An 18,840-nucleotide genomic window follows, 5' to 3' on the forward strand; every position below is an offset into this window, starting at 1 on the left:
GAATGTATTATGAGTGAGAGAATATTGCAAGAATTTCATGTAAAGGTTTGTTTACCGAATTCACGTAAATGTCCACATACCGAGTTACAATGTCAATGCAGTTTATGAGTTTTGTACAGACTTTAATTTGATTACAGTCGATAACAGAGGCCTGGATCAGACTTTTTGTGTATTATTGACTATTGGTGTGCTCAAGGATTCAAATTTGGAATTTATATATCTAATACTAGTCCGATTGAAAGATAATGGACTAAATTGGGATAATGACTTAATTAATTATAGTTAGGTTATGAATAAATTAAAGCATACTAATAGGGGGAATAAGCCCATTAACTTAGGGCTCATGTGTCGTTAGACTATACATATTCTCTAGAGAATTTAAGATACATAAAACCTATTTCTCTCGAGTTAGACTACATATATTCTTTATTGTAGAGAATTCAAGATATATCATCAGTTCAACAATTATTTCCTAGCTTCTGCATAACTACTTGGTACAGAATTGGGGATCAGAACGGCGACCGGAATTCGACCAACACAAAAGGAACTACTCGGTGAAGAAGAGAGATGAGGAGAGAGAGAAAGGATTTTGCATTAATTCAAAACATAAAAAAAACAAATACATCGGAAATGCAGCTCATATATTGAGCATGCGTACAATTCATCACAGCTCGGCAACAAACCAACTAACTATCTATTCTCTATTTCGCGCTCACGGCGTGATTTCATCCCATTCGATCCACGTGTGCATGCATCCATGCACACTTATTTAGCTTGAATCCCTAATGCGCTTATTGAGAAGCTCATTCACGTATCACTACTGTAGCGGTATTTGTTCATACATCAGATTCGACAATGCACATGAATACCGAAAGTTGTGAATTTAATGATTTTTCAACTACTAAAATTTGGAAAAAAAACACTAGATTTTTCCCAAAGTTTTCGTTTATCCCAACCAATATCCATATAATGATTCATCAAAGGAAATGTTGATAGCTCCAGTTAGAAATAGAACAATCATATGTATGCAAACTTACTCCCAAAGAAGGTAGCTCCTGCATTCAACTATGGCTAAATCTGGCCAATTAGAAAACAATAGCATAAGTTTTATACAGAAGGTTTACATATCTCAACAACTTTACGTATACGTTCCATGACTAAAGGAACCTCGTTTACTTTTAACGTCGTAAAACAAAATCTGAACCATCCTGGCTCGATACAGTGACAAGCCGACCCGGGTGTAACGTTGATCTTGGCTGTATTTAAGAGCTTATCCCACAGATCAAGCTCCCCTTTCTCGTTATAAGGACTGATTAATTTGCTCATATCAACCCAGCAATATAAGCCACCACTGCTTTCCGCGCACACTAGTCCCAGCTCTTTCAAACCCGAAACGACTAAATCATACATGGACCGTATCCTTTGCCTGTTCGTATTGATGTATTCCTGGATGAACCTTTTATCTGAGAGCATCGGTGCCAGAATCTGCTGTGTTGGAGTAGAAACTGATGAAAATCTGGTTAATTTCTTGGACGCTTTTAGAACATTTTCATTGAAGGAATATATAACCCCTACTCTAAAACCCGGGATGCAGAGATCTTTGGAAAGTCCGTACACAATATGAACCCTGTCCTTGAAAGGGTCTTCTGAGTCGACTATCTCAGCCATGCTCACAAACTTTTCATTCCCGTACGTAGAGCCAGTAAAGATTTCATCTGATATGATATGTATGTTCCTCTCTCTAGCGAAATCTAAGATGTCGTAAGGATTCAGCATGTTCCCAACAGGGTTGGATGGATTTGATATGAGAATTCCACGGACTTTTTGACCTCGCTTCCTTGCCTGGTTAAATGCTTGTTCAAGAGCCGTGATGCTTAATGTGAAATTATCACAACTACGACAGTGAACAGGAATTAGTTCGACCCCTGTTCGCCATTTCAGGTCCCTATCGAATCTGCATATAATGGTAAGTGTAATAAGCATATAATGGTAAGTGTAATAAGCATATAATGAAAATCAACATCAAGAGGCACATAAACAGAAGACAAAAATTTACTATTGGAATGTACGTTAAAAAATGGTGCTTGGGTCAAATATTAGAATAAAAGGTTTCTTGTGTAATACCCGGGATAATATGGTGCGGGGACAAGGAATGCATTTCCGGGATCAGCTAGACAGAAACTTAGTATCTCAAGTGCAGGAGTCCCACCAGAAGTTAAAACCATCTTTAAAGGATCGAAAGATACTTCGTTTCCCATTGCTTCAGTCATAAAATCAGCCATTGCCTGCAATATTTGAATAATATTTTTTCAGAAAAAGGCAAAGGTGTATGGATCAACAAAGAACATAGTTCCCTACATACATTGAACACGTAAACGAACAAAAATGAATGAATCATGGAACAGATACGTTGACATACATCTCTAAGAGTACGATATAATATGTTCCGAGAATTATTTGTAAAACCAGATAACATGTCAATGAAAGTATAGATCACCACAATTAACTCATTATTTTACATCTCAAAATTTCTCTTAAAAGATCTTTTTTGCAACTGAACAAAACAGGAAAAACAAATTATCTATGATTGATGAATTTATAATGAACTAAATAGTCTTATACTTGCACTAGGCAAACATTTATTACTTCTGAGACATTGTTGCTTCAATGTGGAGCTATCAATTAGCAGTCCTTCTCCATACACACAGATTTAAACACGCATCAGTGACTACAACACTTAACAAACCACTCTGAAGAGCAGCAAACACAAGCCAATTCGGTATTCTTAGAGTAAAGCAGCTAACAAAATTTCAATTTTCCGAAGTCCATATCCATCATCTAGCCCTGACAAACTTCATCCATGGCACTACGACAGCAGTCAACAAAAAATATTCACTTAAGTAACCATCCCGTGGCAGCTGCAACATTTCAACTTTCCTTTTATGCAGCTCAAAAGATTGATTGTGTTCAATGCAAGCATTACAAATCATATCCTTCATTCTATCTCCAGTGAGTTTATTTGAAAAGAGTACGTACATGTGTTTGCATACATATACATATTCGTATTCGTTTACGATTACTCCTATGTAAATGGCTAAGTAATCCAGAGTACTAATCAAGCAATCAAGAAAGCTAGCAATCAAGTGGCATTTCCCTTACCATTTTGAACTCCAACAATCCATCGAAGGGCTGGTACGTGGCGATTCCCCTCAGCCGCGGAGGGCCGCCTGCTCCGGACATCAAATTCTTCGAAAGCCGCTCCTCAATCAAATCCACTGACAACTTCACAGCCATTCCAACAGCAAAATTAATCAGTATCAAAACCAAGTATCAACAGACACACCAAAATTTCCCCCAAATTGGAAAACAAATCTTTCATATTTACCCTATTTTCGGCGAGGCCGAGCTGGATAACGCCGTCGGGATTGGTGAGTTCATCATAGGCGTCCTCCCTCACGCGATCCAAGCCAATGTAGTAGGGAGATTCGTCCGCCTTGGCGACGTGATTGGCCCTGGCAGAGAGCTGGACGCGGCCCACGGAGGCGCCGCGGGAGGAGGAACGGGGGAGGTCGGAGAGGTTGGCGGAGGAGGCGGAGCGGGAGGGAGGGGGGTTTAGCGGGGGAGGGGAGCGGTTGCGCTTGAGGTAAAATTGGAGGAAGTAGAAGAGGGCGCAAGGGATGAGGGAGCCGAGGAGGATGCCGCCGCGGCCTTGGACGACGCCCTGCAGCGGGACAATGAGCCTCATGCCGGTGCGGGTGGGGCGTGATTCGTCGTTGGGAGGGGTTTGGGTCATGTGAGGCGGCCGCGGCGACGGCGGTGGAGAGAGAGTGAGTGTTGTGTGTGTATTCGTCAAGTTTGAGGTGGTGATTTGCTCGAGTGAAGAGGGAGGAGGGATGGGATTCTGTTTTGGAATCTTTTGCTCTTTGCTTTGTGAGATGACATCTCTTCGCCGTAATTAGCCTCTTAATAGTATCCCAAAATTAATTACAGTATCAAACTAAATGCAAATTGCAATTTTATCTAATCAATCAGAGCATGCACCATTCCACACACCACATCTGATCTATACATATCAGTGAACATACTACTACTGTACTACTCAAAATATATACTAGTATTCAAAATAATGTGAGTTATATAAATGAAAACAAGACTTTTATTTTATGTTCCTACTTAATTAAGATAATTTGAATATTATTCAAACTAATTATGTTTTTAAATGGGATAATTAAGTGAGTATTAATTATATCAATTGCAAGTGTGTATAAATGAATAATAATTTAAAATTATAGTATACATTTCTCCAATGGTAATATACTATTACTTCAAATGTAACTGCATAAAATTGAAATTACAACACACATTAGATTCTTTATACCAAAATATCATAAAAGTAAATGCTGCACAACTAATTAAAATCGAGAAAGAAATAGAATAAGAGCCGAAATTCATATGATTAGCATTAATTAGTGGCAGCAATACAAATATCGACAAACTGCATGCCTGCCTACATCATTAAGATTTTCATATCAAAACAGTCCAAACATAAAACTAAAACAATAGTACATATATTTTAGGAGCAACAAAGTAACAAATATTTGATCTACTATTGTTAAAACATACACCACTTCCTTCCCTTCTAATCCATCAAACTGAGGGAACAAAACTGGGAATCCTTTCTTCAACTCCATTTTAATTTGTTGCATCTAATCATATACTCACAAAACCACCAGCCAAAAGCCTACAAAGTGTTTTTCGAGATCACCTCTCCGAACCTCACAAACCACTGAGCGTCCGAGGAGTTTGAGACCTCTTTCTGCTGCTGGGGCGTGTGCGGCTTGCCTACCACAAACTTGGCATAGTCGATGCTTTTAGGAGGCGTGGCAGCAGCACAAGGCTTCTTGGGAGGAGGCAGCGGGAGCAGCGAGACGAGGACTCTAGCCACCTCGTGCATGGTTGGCCTCTCGGATGGGTGGCGCTTTGTGCATAGCAGCGCCAGTTGGAAGGCTTTCCTCACGTGGGAAGAGTCCATGCACGTGACTGACACCTCAGGGTCCACAGCCTCCATCAGCGTGTTGTCGTCTGCTTTGGAGAGAACCTGGAGTCCTCCACACAGTTACAGCATATGACAGGAAGTCTACACAACAAATGGAAGGCTGAGAGTTTTTTTACCAGCTGATGTAAATTGGAGTCGTTGTCTACAGCCTTCTTCCCGGTGAGGAGCTCCAAAAGCACGATGCCAAAGCTATAGACATCCGACTTCTCGGTCAGCCTAGACGTCATGGCATACTCGGGGTCAATGTAGCCTATTGTCCCAAGAACATAGGTCGAAGCATGAGTTTTGGCCGTGGGGAGGCATTTTGCAATTCCAAAATCGGAAAGATGAGCTTCAAAGTTGTCATCGAGTAGGATGTTGGAAGACTTGACGTCCCTGTGGATGATCTTCGGGTTACAGTCATGGTGGAGGTAAGCAAGTCCATGTGCAGCTCCAACAGCAATCCTCAGACGCGTCTCCCAGTCCAGTTTCACCTTGGAATGACCTGCAATGTGAACGTATTTCAAGAGCTTAGTCCTATAAAGATGATCTCCAAACGAGGATTGAAACAAAGGTGAAATGAAAAGGAAACACACGAACCATGAAGAAGATCCCAGAGAGAGCCATTGTCCATGTAGTCGTAGAAGAGGAGGTTTCCTTGGGGGGAGAGGGAGTAACCGTGCAAGGTAACAAGGTTCCTGTGCCTTATCCTTCCAACTGTTTCTAACTCAGTCTCGAACTCACGAGAATCATGAGGAAACTGCGTGTAGAGTCGCTTAATTGCAATAGGTCGGGAATTCTTCAACACACATTTGTATACTATGCTGGAAGCTCCATATCCTATAATGTATCTCTCATTCAAATTCTCTGTGAGCCTCATTATATCCTCATATGTGTGTATCGCCATGTCCATGTGAAGGACAACAAGCTTCGATGAACCTGATCACAGAGAGAGGTGTCAATTAAAGAGAGAAAAGGGCGAAAAACAAGAAATATGCATAAACCTTGCAGTGAGTTCTTGGAGCCCTTTATGAACTGCCTAGGTTGGTTGGACTTGTATATAGCTACTAGCACCATGGATAACAACGCGATGAACCCCAGCACGATACATACAACCGTTGTTCGTGAAAATACAGCTGAATCGAGACATCAGCAACTTAAATCAGAATCCAAGAATTCAAATAGAGATTAAGTATCACCAATCAAGGCTTAGTAAGATATCAAACTGAACCTTTAGCTTTAGAGGGGTAAGGATCGCATATCGAGCCCAACCAGTGACCGCAGAGTAAGGCGTTCCCAATGAAGCTGAGTTCAGCAGTGATCATAAGAAAACGACAGCAATGAAATAAAAGAACATGAAATAGGATTTTAATGTCTACCTGTCGGGTGAAAAACGAGAAAAGTTTCTGCCAGCAGGAACAATCCCACTAATGTTGTTGTAAGAAATATTCCTGCAACAAACCAAAAAACGTATCATTAGCTACCAAAGGAAGAGTGGGTTTAAAGGAAGACATTGCGGGACTCACAGCTTATCGAGGCTCAAGCAGTTACTTAGTTGTTCTGGGATCTTTCCACTGAGATGGTTGTTGTTCAATATTCTGCATCATAGAGGAAATTGTGTTCATAAGTAAGCATAAATAAAACTTGTTAAAGAGGATCAACACAAAAACCATCACCATACAGAGAGGCTAAGTTCTGCAGCTGGCCCAACTCTTCGGGGATGCTACCCGACAACGTGTTGAATGACATATCCCTACACAATGAATGAATGATGAGACAAATATGATATACTCCACTTACTATAGGTAAGCTGAATAGGAAGGTGTCTTACATGGTCTGAATGCTTCTCAGATGGCTAAACTCTGCAGGAATGGGTCCGGTTAGATGATTATAACTTAAATTCCTACAATGAAAAGTATACAATTACATATTTTCCATGAGCTAATGAATGTAATCAACACTGTAAAGCACGTCAGTCTCACAGAGTAAGGAGATGCTCGAGGTCACCAACGGAGGCAGGAATAGTTCCTGAGAAGTTGTTGCTTGAAAGATCCCTAAGGAAAGGAAAAACAGAAGACAGTCATACAATACGATCATGTTATTAGTAAACTTACAATGTAGAATATTTTGAAGACCTTACAATGTATCGAGATTGATTATGTGCCCCAGCTCAACTGGAATGCTGCCTCTGAATTCGTTGGAAGACAGATTCCTATCGATCAAGAAGAAACAATTTATTTCAGTCATGTGTGCAATAGAGTGCTAATGGCAAAAAGCCAGAGAATAGGTAGAAAGTACAGGTATGTGAGGCTCTCTAAATGCTTCAAGCCCGAGGGAATGGATCCATTTAATTGGTTTCCATGCACATTGCTGCAAATATTAGAGTTAACAAAACCAAAAAAAGACAAACACATTTGAGAACTAATTTCTGGAGAATAAGTAGAGATCTTACAACTGATTCAATGCCGTGCAAGAGCTTATATTTTCTGGAATGGGACCTTCAAGGTTGTTGTTGGCCAGATTTCTGATGGAAGTAACTAAAACATTCAGCACTTGTATGATTGATTGGAGGTAAAAAGGGTACAGTGACTCACAGTTCAAAAAGCTGTTCCAGTTTCCCAAGCTCGGGTGGAATACCTCCGATCAGCTGGTTATCGTTCAATTGCCTTCAAAATGAGCCGTATTAGCATCAAGACACAAAAACTGCTAAGTAACAACAGCTTACTAAGTCAAGGACTTACAAATAACTAAGCTTTGTCATATTTCCCAGCTCAGGAGGTATTGGACCAGTAAGTTTGTTGCCATGAAGATACCTGAAAGTAGAACAATTGGATACTTAGAGATCATGCAAAGAAGAGCTGGTGAATAAAACAATATCACAATAATCAATAAAATTTTCAGACTAACAGTTTTCCTGTGTAAGAGAGGTTGCCAAGAATTGGTGGAATTGGTCCAACTAATTCATTTTCGCTTAAATCCCTGAAAAAGGTAAGCGAGACGAGTATTCAGGTATGCTCGTTGTAACTTTAAAAAAACCATTCAACAAGAGATGGGCAGTATGCTTACAAGACAGCAAGAGCCTGCATCAGGCCTATGACCTCAGGGATCGTTCCTGTCAGCATGTTTCCCTGTAAAGACCTGTCCATGGCATATGTGCTACATCAATTTCGACCTTAACACCATAAAAACTAGCAAGATATCATTCACCGGATACAAGGTTAAGTCAATCAGTTAACTTACAGTGTAGCCACTTGTAGAAAGCCGATATTGTATGGAATATCTCCAGTGATCTGATTGTAAGATATATCCCTAATATGCAAAGGTATAACACATTAGAGTTGAATAACAGAGGCTTAAAAGGAACTATCATAACTATACTTACAGAATCTCAAAGCTTGTGCAGTTACCAACATTGTCGGGTATAGTCCCTGTGAGATTATTGCCCCTAACATCGCTACAGATAGACGAGAATAAGATTGCAGCAAAATTCATATGTTAAAAGTGTTAGTTCAGTACAGAAGAATGAAGAGCACTTACAAATACCAAAGGCCAGTCAGTTGGCACATGTCGGGGGACAATGTTCCTGTCAGCATGTTTCCTCGCAAACCACTGCAGCGAGCAAAATATCATGTTAGTACACAGACACTCTTCACAATTAAGTTGACAATTAGCAAATCCAGTTGCTTCACTTACAGATATTGCAGCACTTCATTCCAGTAAATTAGCCTTGGTATCTCGCCTGTAAGCTGGTTTTGAGCAAGATCGCTTGAATCCAACACAACATAAATACGACAAACAGTCAGAAAACACTAACTATGCCTACTTCTTACAAGGATGGAAATCAGAAAACTTACAGAGTTTTCAGATTAGGAATTTGTGTTAGTGTTGAAGGAATTGGACCAGTAAGCTGGTTGTTCTTCAAGTTCCTGACATGGGTACATAATTCGAACGTCAAGCTAAACGACTAACAACTTCATCATAAATAACACTAACCACTAATATAACTCACAATAGCTCAAGCTGCTTAAGCTTAGAGATCGAGAAGGGAATGTCTCCTTCCAGCAAGTTTTCAGACACATCACTGCCAAGATATAATTAAAAACAATAAACATCAACTAGATTCTTTCAATGGCAACCATAACACACAAGGAAGACCTACACAACGCTTACATAAGTTCAAGCAAGACACAATTTCCAATCTCATCTGGGATTTGACCTGTTAATTTGTTTCCTTGAAGATCTCTGCCAAAAAATGCAAGTAAGAATGAAGCCAAGACAAAACAAGACAAGAAAGGTAAGAGAAACAAACAAGATACTGGGTTAAACACTTACATAGACATAAGATTCCTCAAATCTCCAATGGCAGGTGAGATTTCCCCACCCAGGTTTAGATTTGACAGATTCCTTCATCCAAAACACCACCATAGAAGTTATGGTTAAGCAAAATCAAGAAATTAATTTGCTGAAACCAAACCAACTACAACCAAGTACGAGTCAAGATCAAACAAAGGAGGTAAAGGAACATACAGAGTAACAACAGACATGGTGAGATTCCCACAAGATACACCTCTCCATGAGCAGAAATCATCATTGTGCACTTCATCCCAGTCCAGCAGCACATTAGCCACGTTGCTGAAGGAAGATTTGATCGCCATCAAAGCTTTGCCTATCACCACCATTATTTAGAAATTTTTTATTAAAAAATGTAAGACAAACAGCAAAATGATTGCAGAATAGTTAATTAAAAAAATAAATAAAGGAAACGCCTTTTTCGAGATTCTCCCCAAAATACAGTATAGTGATGATGGTCGTTAAATTCTGCTTCGTCCTAACATGGATATCACACGCAAACTTAATATTTAATTTTAAATAATACACAAAAAACAGGAAATTTAGTTCTTATTCATTAAATATTTCTGCAGAATTGTATTCAAGCTCTCTAAGAAACCCCAGAAAAGTGGAGTATTATTTTTCTCTGAGAAACCAAGAAACATGAAAAAGTTTGAAAGCTGAAGAGAGGAAGAAAAGGTACGCTTCATCATTTAGATGAAACAGTCAGCACACCTTTTTCCAGCTTAGACGCCAAAAATCCAAACTTTCTAAAATTGGCAAACTATTTTGAAAACGAACAATGGGCGCAGCAGCAAAAGGCCAAAAGTCACATTCGAATCTCAAAGGACAAAAGAAACACCCACCAAAAAAATGTGAATGTAAAAAAATGAATACCTTCATCGGTGAGAGATGAAGAAGCGAGAGGAAACAGTAGTAGTAAGAGGACGAGAGCTGCAAAAAGGAGGGGAAAACCCTCTTCCATTTTCATCTTCCTTTGTTCAAAACCCCGAGAGAGAGGAGCTCAAAAAAGGAGTCTTGGAGGAGAATTCCACTTTAGTTGGTCTTGTCATTCATCTCTCTTCATAGCTGAATCGTGATATTGGTGGCAGTGAATGTAGGAATATGTGTTATGAGAGAGAGAGAGGAAGCAGGCGTTTGGCGTGATATGGAAGGCTGAGCAGCAGAAGCAATTAGGGAAGCAAGAGAAGAGAGAGAGGGGGGGGTGTTAAATGTTTGGAGGAATATGTGTTAAGAGAGAGAGAGAAAAGAAGCAGGCGTTTGGCGTGATATGGAAGGCAGAGCAGCAGAAGCAAGCAAGAGGAGAGGGAGAGAGGGAGAGAGGGTGGGGGTGTTAAATGTTTGGCAACAGCACACAGCACGCAGAGAAGGCAGTGTAGTACTACTGTTAAACACACATAAAGCTAGGACGATGCGTTATGAGGAGAGAGAAAATGGTGTAATTATGGATATGTACGGAGAGAGAGGGGGAGGGAGGGAGGGGAGGAAACGGCGGTGAAGCGACGTTAAGCAGTTTGAAGTAAATGATGTGAGATGTGTAGCAGCGGCCGTCACCCGTACTGCCGTTTCCCAAAGAGGCTACACTTTTTCGATATTAGTCTCTCTCCATATCCACGCGCCGCTCTTAATCATCTTTTCTACTTTGGAAATTCTCAATTATGGTTTCAATTTTCAAAATCGCAACTTGGAATATGGGATTCAAAGCATCCACAACCGCTCTTGCCAGCAAGTACGGTTATGAGTCCGGACCCACTTTTTCTGTCTGCTCTCTGGCAAAAGCATAATATCCACAGCTGTGCTCTTCCGCAAGGACGAGTACAATTAAATTTAAAATTCAATTAAACAAAAACATTTCCATAATATTAAAATTCATTAAAAAAACCTAAATAATATTACAAATGACAAATAAAATAAAAACGGCATAATTAAAATCCTAAAAATTAAAAATTACATAATTAGACTCCTAAAAATTAAAAATTACATAATTAAAATCCTAAAATTTGAGATTGAGAGAGTTGTTTGGGTATAGTGTCATTTTTTGTGTTTAAAATGAGACTATTTATAGATGAAAGTATGAATTTTGGGATAAAAATAATGAAAAAATAAATTAAAAGTGTGGAAAAAATGGATATATTTTATTAGGAAGTGGGAAGATATTTTTTTATTAATTTAAAATTTTTCAGATTTTTTTGATTTTTAAAAAAAATAATAAAAAATGATAAATCAACGGGTCAATCAGAGCATGCCACGTCGACGTCTCGTTCTTGCCGTTGGCACGGACGTGCTTTTAGCTAATAGCATGTCCGTGCCAGCGGCACGGACGGACACCGTCCGTCCACCATTGTGGATGCACTTAGATGGTTTGAAACCTTGAGTAATGGAACTATAATGAGAGACAAGATTGGTAATTAGCCCTTTTGTTATGTGTTTTCATATTGGTAATTATTTGTATAGGAAAGGATGTCAGTGTAGCTTCGACTTTTTAAATGGATTCTTAACCTTTTTAAATGGATCCTTGTTAAGAATACATGTCCAGCAACAAAAATTTAATTGAAGCCAACGAGTAAAATATTCTTAAAAATAATGTAAATTGATTTAAAGTTAGAGAGATAATAATGAAAGAGTGAGTATGAGTATCCACAATGGATGAACGGAGGGGAGGCACGATGCGGGGGTGGCGCCCTTCGTTGTGTTGCGAGTGGATGGGGACGGTCGAGCGACTGGCTACACTAGGGGTGTCGAAACGGGCGGGTATTGGGTACCCGCTACCCGACATAAGCGGGAACGGGTTCGGGTACGGGTATTGAGTTTCAGGTTTTTGCGGGTATCGGGTATACCCGATACCCGAACGGGTATTATACCCGATACCCGCTTATATACCCGCTTGTATCCTGCCCCTTTCAAGCAGTCCTCAGGTTTATGTGAAACCTGATGAGACATTAGATGCTATCAATAATGTCGATACAGAGATGGAGAATTCATTGGATTCATACAACAATGAATTTCCTCCAGCCTGCGAAGAAAGTTGGATGATGGATTTCAGCAACGAGGGCACTAGCTACAGTCCTGAGTTGCAGTTTGGAGAAAAAGTGGAGGGTGCTGCCAAATCTGATGAAGCACCCCATGATGCTTTTAAATTTTGTCTAATGTATCTGGGTGAAAGACCTCTTGTCAATGGAAACAGTTTGTAGTTACTTTCGGTCTGAGGTTCGAGGTGAACCATTGTTGTGGAAGAGTATCCACATTGAACCGCCTCTGAATGAAAAGATCATGGATGACATTCTTTTGGAATTGGCTTGTATGGCTGATGGTACCCTTCAAAGCCTGAGCTTGGAGGAGTGCCTGAAAATCACTGATGATGGCATAAAGCGTGTACTTGAAACCAATCCACGGTTAACAAAGGTCAGTGGTATTTAAAACGGGTCGGGTACGGGTACCCGCCTGTCGGGTACGGGGCGGGTCGGGTAACGGGACAAAGATTTTGGCTACAAACGGGTACGGGTACCCGTTTCGACACCCCTAGGCTACACGCCAAGAGAGAGACGCGCGATGGGCGCCGCTAGAGGTGCGACCACTCCCGAAGTCCGTTGTGGGGGCTGAAGGCGGGATATACGTTGATTTTTTTAAATAAATAGTGTTGGTTTTTAGGAGAAGAAGAAAGAAGGAAGAAATGAAATAAAAGAGTTTCCGTATTTAATGGTTTTAATATCTAATTAATTGCTTCCTTAATTAAATTTTTTATTTCGTAATTACTAAAAATTGATTTCATTAATTAATAGTTTCTTTAATTTATTTCTTAATTAATAATTTTCATAATTAATGGTTTCTTTGACTAAAGAAAATTGGTGGAATTTCTTAAATAATAATTATTCTATGCATAAATATATTTCTAAATATGTGTAATTTTTAATGGAGTATTTTCGTATTTTATGTTGTCTCGTATTCTAATTTTAAAAGTTAAACAAAGAATAGTGTAAATTAATGTTCCAGTGTGGAAAGTGAATGTGGCTGGTGTCCTCCGTTGTGGATGCTCTAATTGTGTTATAGTATTTATTTTTTCGAAACAGGAAATACTCCCTCCGTCCCAACTAAGTTCATTCAAACTTTTGGCACGAAAATTAAGAAATTATGTTGAAAAATATGAGAGTTGAGTAAAGTAGAAAATATAAATAGAGAGTAAAGTATATGATGAATAAAGTAAGAATGATTAGAAGTTTTATTTTTTGTTAGAGTCAACTTAGTTAGGACATCCAAAAAAAATATGACTCGAGACGAAGGGAGTAACTCATTTTAAGTTAAATATCCAAAATAGAATACGAGTTACTTATATTGGGACGGGTGGAGTACCACTCAACTGTCCCTAAAATGTTGACAAACTTGTAAATGACACGTATTTTAATGTGCAATTGGCAAAGTAAGGGGAAGATGGAAAATATAAGGAAAAATAAGAGGAATAAAAGTAGTGAAGTGAGTATTAGTGAATTGTGGACTTCACGTTATAAATGATGTAGTATTATTATTTGTTGAAAAACTTTTTATATTTAGACTTTGCCTAATTTTGGCGGACGAAGTACTTTCTCCGTTCCTGAAAATTTGTCGTTTATTTCCATTTTTCGTCCGTCCTTAAAAATTTATCGCATTTCACTCTATTTTGGATAGTAACCCACATACACTCTCTCATCGGCGGATGGAGAGGAAGAGCCTTATGGGGGCCTAGTCTAGTTTTATGCAGGTAAGAGCACCAGCAACGCGTCGCGCGGGTGTCTCGTATCTCGGCCCTCCGAGACAAGACGATAGTGAGACGCGTTGCAACGTCCATCTCGTTCCGGTCTCACCGAGACGGCTGACGCGCCAGCTCGCCACGCGCCCGCGCTAGGCGTGACGCCCACTCGTTGGCCCGCGAATGGGCTTCGTCACGCTGAAGCAATAAATCATTTTTAAAAAAAAATAAATTTAATTAAAAAAATTAAAAATTCAAATGGTAATGTTACCGTTTTCGACCATATTTTTACTCTATAAATACTCCTATTTCATCATCATTATACACACAAACACACATCTATTCTTCTCAAATCATCTTCATTTCCTCTCCAATTTTCATCTAACCTCTCCAATTTTCATCACAAAATGTCCGGCGACGGAAACTCTGGCGGCTCCGGCGGATTTGACATCAACGCGTTTGGCGACTGGGGGGGCATATACAATGTCTTGGGTGGTTCCGGTTCCGGTTCGTCGACGCCGGGCACCCAAGGCTCGTCGACGCCGGCGAGGTACCAACCACCCCATTTTGATGTCGATGCATACGCTCGTCCCTCTGCCCCGAGGTATTCGCGGGGATTATCTCAAATTAGGGAGGATTATCCGGATGAACCCAATCCGTAAGGAGGACGAGGCTGTGAAAGCTCCAGGGCATTCGACGCCTTGGAGGAAGAGGAGGAGGCGGCCGAGGAGGAGGTAGGTCGTCATCCGTACATCCGCAAAGACACGATGGCTCTGTACAACGCCTGGATCAGCGTCTCATGCGATCCCATCGCCGGGAATCAACAATCCCGGAAGTGCTTTTGGGAAAAGGTCACCGAGGCCTACAACGAGATTAAGCCGAAGGGGTCCCGCCGCCGCACATTGAAGATGCTCCGAAGTCATTTTGACCGAGTCGACAAAGAGGTCAAAAAATTATGCGTCATCTACAAGAATGAAGAGGCTCATTACCAAAGCAGAGCCACTGGAGCCGATATTCTGAGATTGGATTTACGAGTCTATTTCGACGACAACGGCAAAGAATTCAAACATGTCGATATTTGGGAGGCCGTCAAAGACGTCGAAAGGTGGGCCGACAATGTCCAGTCCAGCACGGGCTCGACCTCGAAACGCACGAAGCACACGGCGGGTGGCCAATACTCGTTTAGTGGGGAGCGGTTCAGGCAGCGCCGCACAAGAGGTTGTCTCGCAGGAGGTTGAGGGCACGACAGACGATGCAGGGGGTCCTCCCGTGTGCGCCGTCGGCCGCAAGGGACTAAGGCGACGAAGGCGGCTAGAGGGAGGAGGGGCCGAGACGAATCAAGCCAGACGGGTTCCCAAGGGCCGCCCTCCTCCCTAATGTCCATGTACTTCACCGCCACGATGGCAGACACTTCCCGGATGACGTCCGGCCAATATCAAGCCCATCATGCCGACATCGTGTATCTGGCGGGACAACTTGGTATTCCGCCTCCATTCGGTGCACCGCCACCGCCTTCGGGGGATGATTCGCCGGCGGAGTAGTTTTATAATTTCTATAAATTTATATTTTAAATTATGTCTTTTTTAATTTATTTTGCCACGAATTGTATTTTTTTAGGATTTTAAGTTGTAATTTTATTTTATTTAATGAAGTGTGTTTTTATTAATTGAATTTGTTGGAAATAAAAATAAAAAATGAAATTGAATGAATAGTTAAGGGATGAGATGGTTAAGAGATGGAGGGTTGCACGGGCTGTCTCTTAGTTAAGAGATGGAGTGAAAAGTACAGTATGGCCCATGAATAGTTAAGAGATGAGACGGTTAAGAGACGGATAAGAGACAGCGTTGCGGATGACCTGAAAGTGCTATTTCCACACCTCCATCCATCCATCCATCCATCTATCATTTCTCCACTTATTCATGTACTTTTTACACAGTAATAGTAGCAGTCAAAATTTCGAAGAAAAATAAAATTTTCTGAGTTGAGTTTAGACCAAAGTTACTTTTACTCTGGGTCAAATAAAAGTGGAAAAACCGTTTCTATTTCTATTAATAAAATTTCAGGCGTAATATTTCAAAATTTTCCTTGAAATAGGAAGGGTAAATCCATTTTCTTGATATGCAAGGAATTTTTTTTTTTGACCCATTTTGGTGACGTGGATCGGTTATATATGATGATGAAGCCAAAAGTTTCACAATTTTGTGTTGGAATCATTTATGGGGAAAAAATTTGATGCATTTGTTTGTTGAGATTGGAAGATATTTGGAAAAGGGGGATATCATATGTGGTTGAAAACGTGGGTGTTTGTATCTATGGACTATGGATATTCACTTTTTTAATTTAATTTACTTGTATGGAAATGGAAGTGAGGCGTGGTCGTAGGAATGGTTGCATTGAATAGGTGAGAGAGGTAGACTGTGGGCTCGGACAAGGACCACCTACGACAAAGGCCTATTCGCATATATTTGCTACCGTCTTTTTTTTCATTTTTCATCTATAAATTAGTATACCATTTTTCTAATATCTTTTAGACTCTTACATCTTAATTAATTCATTTTTAGATTTTAAGTAATTTTTAAAAAGTATGTGATGGACTAATAATATTACAAATATTGTCTAATTGTTGTTAAAAATGTTAGTGTTTGACTTGAAAAAGTCACATCTCCTCCGTCTAATATAAATATATGCAGCATTTTTATTTATGATACACCATTACAATTCATTAAACATTAATAATAATATGTCTCACACTATCTATTAATAAGGTCCAAATGAACACAATTTGCTAAGGAAATTTTGAACCAAAACAAGCGCATGATACAAATTCGTTTGTGACAGAGTCACTAGAAGGGACAAATGAACCCTCTAACACATATAGGAGTATAAAATTTGATTTGGCACTTATTTGTTTTAATCTATTCCCTAATGTCCTTCCAAACCTCAAAATTTTCCCTATACTTTTTGCCCCAAAGATAATTTTTTGACTGCACTGCATTCACAGTATAATCTATTCATACGTTTTGAATATTGGAAAAAAGTTATGATAATTGATAATACTTGTGTAGTTACGGTTATACGTTATAACAGGGCCCCCATTTAGAACTTAATAATAATGCAACTACATTGGAAATAAATGAAACTTAGGCCATTTATATCGTTGAGCAATAATGGTCACGTTTTATTATGCCTACATAAATTATAAATAAATACAATTAATTATATTAGCAAAAAAAATTTAAATGTAATTTTAACTAATAACATATTCCATTTGCACAAGTCATCATGCTCTAAGCATCTCCGAGGTAAAAAAAAATTAAATTGAAAGGGTATATTTCTCATCACCCGCTCAAAAAAGGTAATTACACCCTCTAAAAAAAGTAATGAACTCTAAGAGGAGAAGGTAAATGAAAAAGACAAATAAAAATAACTAACTTTTTAACTTTTTGTTCCAAGAAAAGTTAAATACACACTCCCAAAATGATAGAAGGTACTCCATCCGCTCCATAAAATTATGTGCACTTTCCATTTTCGTCCATCCCACAAAAATATATGCATTCCATTTCTGGAAAGTTATATCAATTTAATAAATAGGTCTCACTATCCACTAACACCACTTTAACTACCATCATCCTCCTCTCTCTTAATTTACTATACCATTTTCTCCATCTATCTTACTTTACCAATTTTATCTTAATTTCCGTGCCATATCCATTGCTCATATTTTTATGGGACAGAGGGAGTATAATACATTCTCAAGTACCCTTTCAACTGGAGAATGAAATTTTATACTCCCTCTGTCCCCAAATAATATGCACTTTGAGTTCGGCACGAGTTTTAATGTATAATTGGTAAAGTAAGAGAGAGGTAAAGAGAAAAAGTAATTAAAGTATTGTTAGTGGAGAATGAGTCACACCTCATTAGAGAGAAAAGACTTTCTAAAATTAGAAAGTTTATATTCTTATGGAACAAACTAAAAAGCAAAGAGTGCATATTCTTGTGGAACGGAATGAGTACAAAAGAGGTAAATATAGTAGATAGGTAATTATTTCTCTTTATTTTTCTAGTTAACTATTCATTTGGAGATCTCTGTAAGGGCATTGCTAACTCATATCTTACTATATGCTCTCAACGTGGTCAAGTTCTTTTACATCATCATCCCTTTCAAATTATACGACAAACTACAGCTCAAATAACCCATAAGCATGATATGCTAAATCAATCCTCAAATCATAAAGCAACATAGTAATATTTTCATTTATAACGCTATATTAATTAAAAGTAAATCAAAATTCAACGATAAAATTTGTTGCACGCTAACAAAAGTTCAAAAAATTATTAATGAGATCATGTTGAATGCGGCCACGAACTTGTTCTTTGCACCGAGAAGCATGTCCAATTGTGAATTCTCAGGCCACCCGCAACGCGTCACGCGGGTGGCCCGTATTCCGTTACGGACGGGACGGCGGCGTGACGCGTTGCGGCGTCCTGTCTCATCCCCAGCCCGTTCCGTGTTCCGTCACGGCGTGACGAATGGCGAGACGTCTCGCCACGCGCCGAGGCGACGTGGCCGCCCCGGCGCCATGCGTGACGCTCACTCGCCGGCCCACGAGTGGCCATCGTCACGCTGATGCAATAATTCATTTTTTTTAAAACGGTAATATTACCGTTTATAGCCATTTTCCATTATTTATTTATTTTTTATTTTTTTACTCTATAAATACTCCGAATTCATCCT

The 18,840-nt window shown here is 39.5% G+C and overlaps 2 protein-coding genes across 2 annotated transcripts; both read right to left on the reverse strand.

Annotated features, from left to right (window-relative positions):
• Positions 1-1,033: 1,033 nt before the first annotated feature.
• On the reverse strand, positions 1,034-3,938 carry LOC121783073 (probable aminotransferase ACS12). Its single transcript, XM_042181124.1, has 4 exons — positions 3,386-3,938; positions 3,160-3,282; positions 2,125-2,285; positions 1,034-1,954 (listed from the first exon to the last, which is right to left on the reverse strand). The coding sequence occupies exons 1-4, from the start codon at positions 3,791-3,793 to the stop codon at positions 1,108-1,110; spliced, it is 1,539 nt and encodes a 512-aa protein (XP_042037058.1). The 5' UTR covers positions 3,794-3,938; the 3' UTR covers positions 1,034-1,107.
• A 497-nt stretch (positions 3,939-4,435) lies between these two features.
• Positions 4,436-10,840, reverse strand: LOC121782662 (LRR receptor-like serine/threonine-protein kinase ERL1). The gene is made up of 27 exons (XM_042180608.1): positions 10,262-10,840; positions 9,563-9,701; positions 9,368-9,439; positions 9,206-9,277; positions 9,045-9,116; positions 8,890-8,961; positions 8,729-8,800; positions 8,573-8,644; positions 8,418-8,489; positions 8,276-8,344; positions 8,102-8,173; positions 7,943-8,014; positions 7,777-7,848; positions 7,630-7,701; positions 7,488-7,559; positions 7,334-7,405; positions 7,176-7,247; positions 7,018-7,089; positions 6,867-6,938; positions 6,717-6,788; positions 6,562-6,633; positions 6,415-6,486; positions 6,267-6,340; positions 6,040-6,171; positions 5,636-5,974; positions 5,173-5,540; positions 4,436-5,098 (listed from the first exon to the last, which is right to left on the reverse strand). The coding sequence occupies exons 1-27, from the start codon at positions 10,353-10,355 to the stop codon at positions 4,742-4,744; spliced, it is 2,940 nt and encodes a 979-aa protein (XP_042036542.1). The 5' UTR covers positions 10,356-10,840; the 3' UTR covers positions 4,436-4,741.
• Between the last annotated feature and the right edge of the window lie 8,000 nt (positions 10,841-18,840).

The sequence above is a fragment of the Salvia splendens genome, chromosome 20 (assembly GCF_004379255.2).
Source record: "Salvia splendens isolate huo1 chromosome 20, SspV2, whole genome shotgun sequence".
In the NCBI taxonomy this organism is placed as follows: domain Eukaryota; kingdom Viridiplantae; phylum Streptophyta; class Magnoliopsida; order Lamiales; family Lamiaceae; genus Salvia; species Salvia splendens.

Coding starts and splice junctions, on each gene's coding strand:
- LOC121783073 (XM_042181124.1), bottom strand. CDS start 3,793: ATGACCCAAACCCCTCCCAACGACGAATCACGCCCCACCCGCACCGGC. Junction 3,283..3,385: donor TCGGCCTCGCCGAAAATAGG/GTAAATATGAAA, acceptor ATGGCTGTGAAG/TTGTCAGTGGATTTGATTGA. Junction 1,955..2,124: donor CCCGCACCATATTATCCCGG/GTATTACACAAG, acceptor CATTATATGCAG/ATTCGATAGGGACCTGAAAT.
- LOC121782662 (XM_042180608.1), bottom strand. CDS start 10,355: ATGAAAATGGAAGAGGGTTTTCCCCTCCTTTTTGCAGCTCTCGTCCTC. Junction 6,939..7,017: donor CTCGAGCATCTCCTTACTCT/GTGAGACTGACG, acceptor TTTTCATTGTAG/GAATTTAAGTTATAATCATC. Junction 6,487..6,561: donor TGCTTGAGCCTCGATAAGCT/GTGAGTCCCGCA, acceptor GGTTTGTTGCAG/GAATATTTCTTACAACAACA.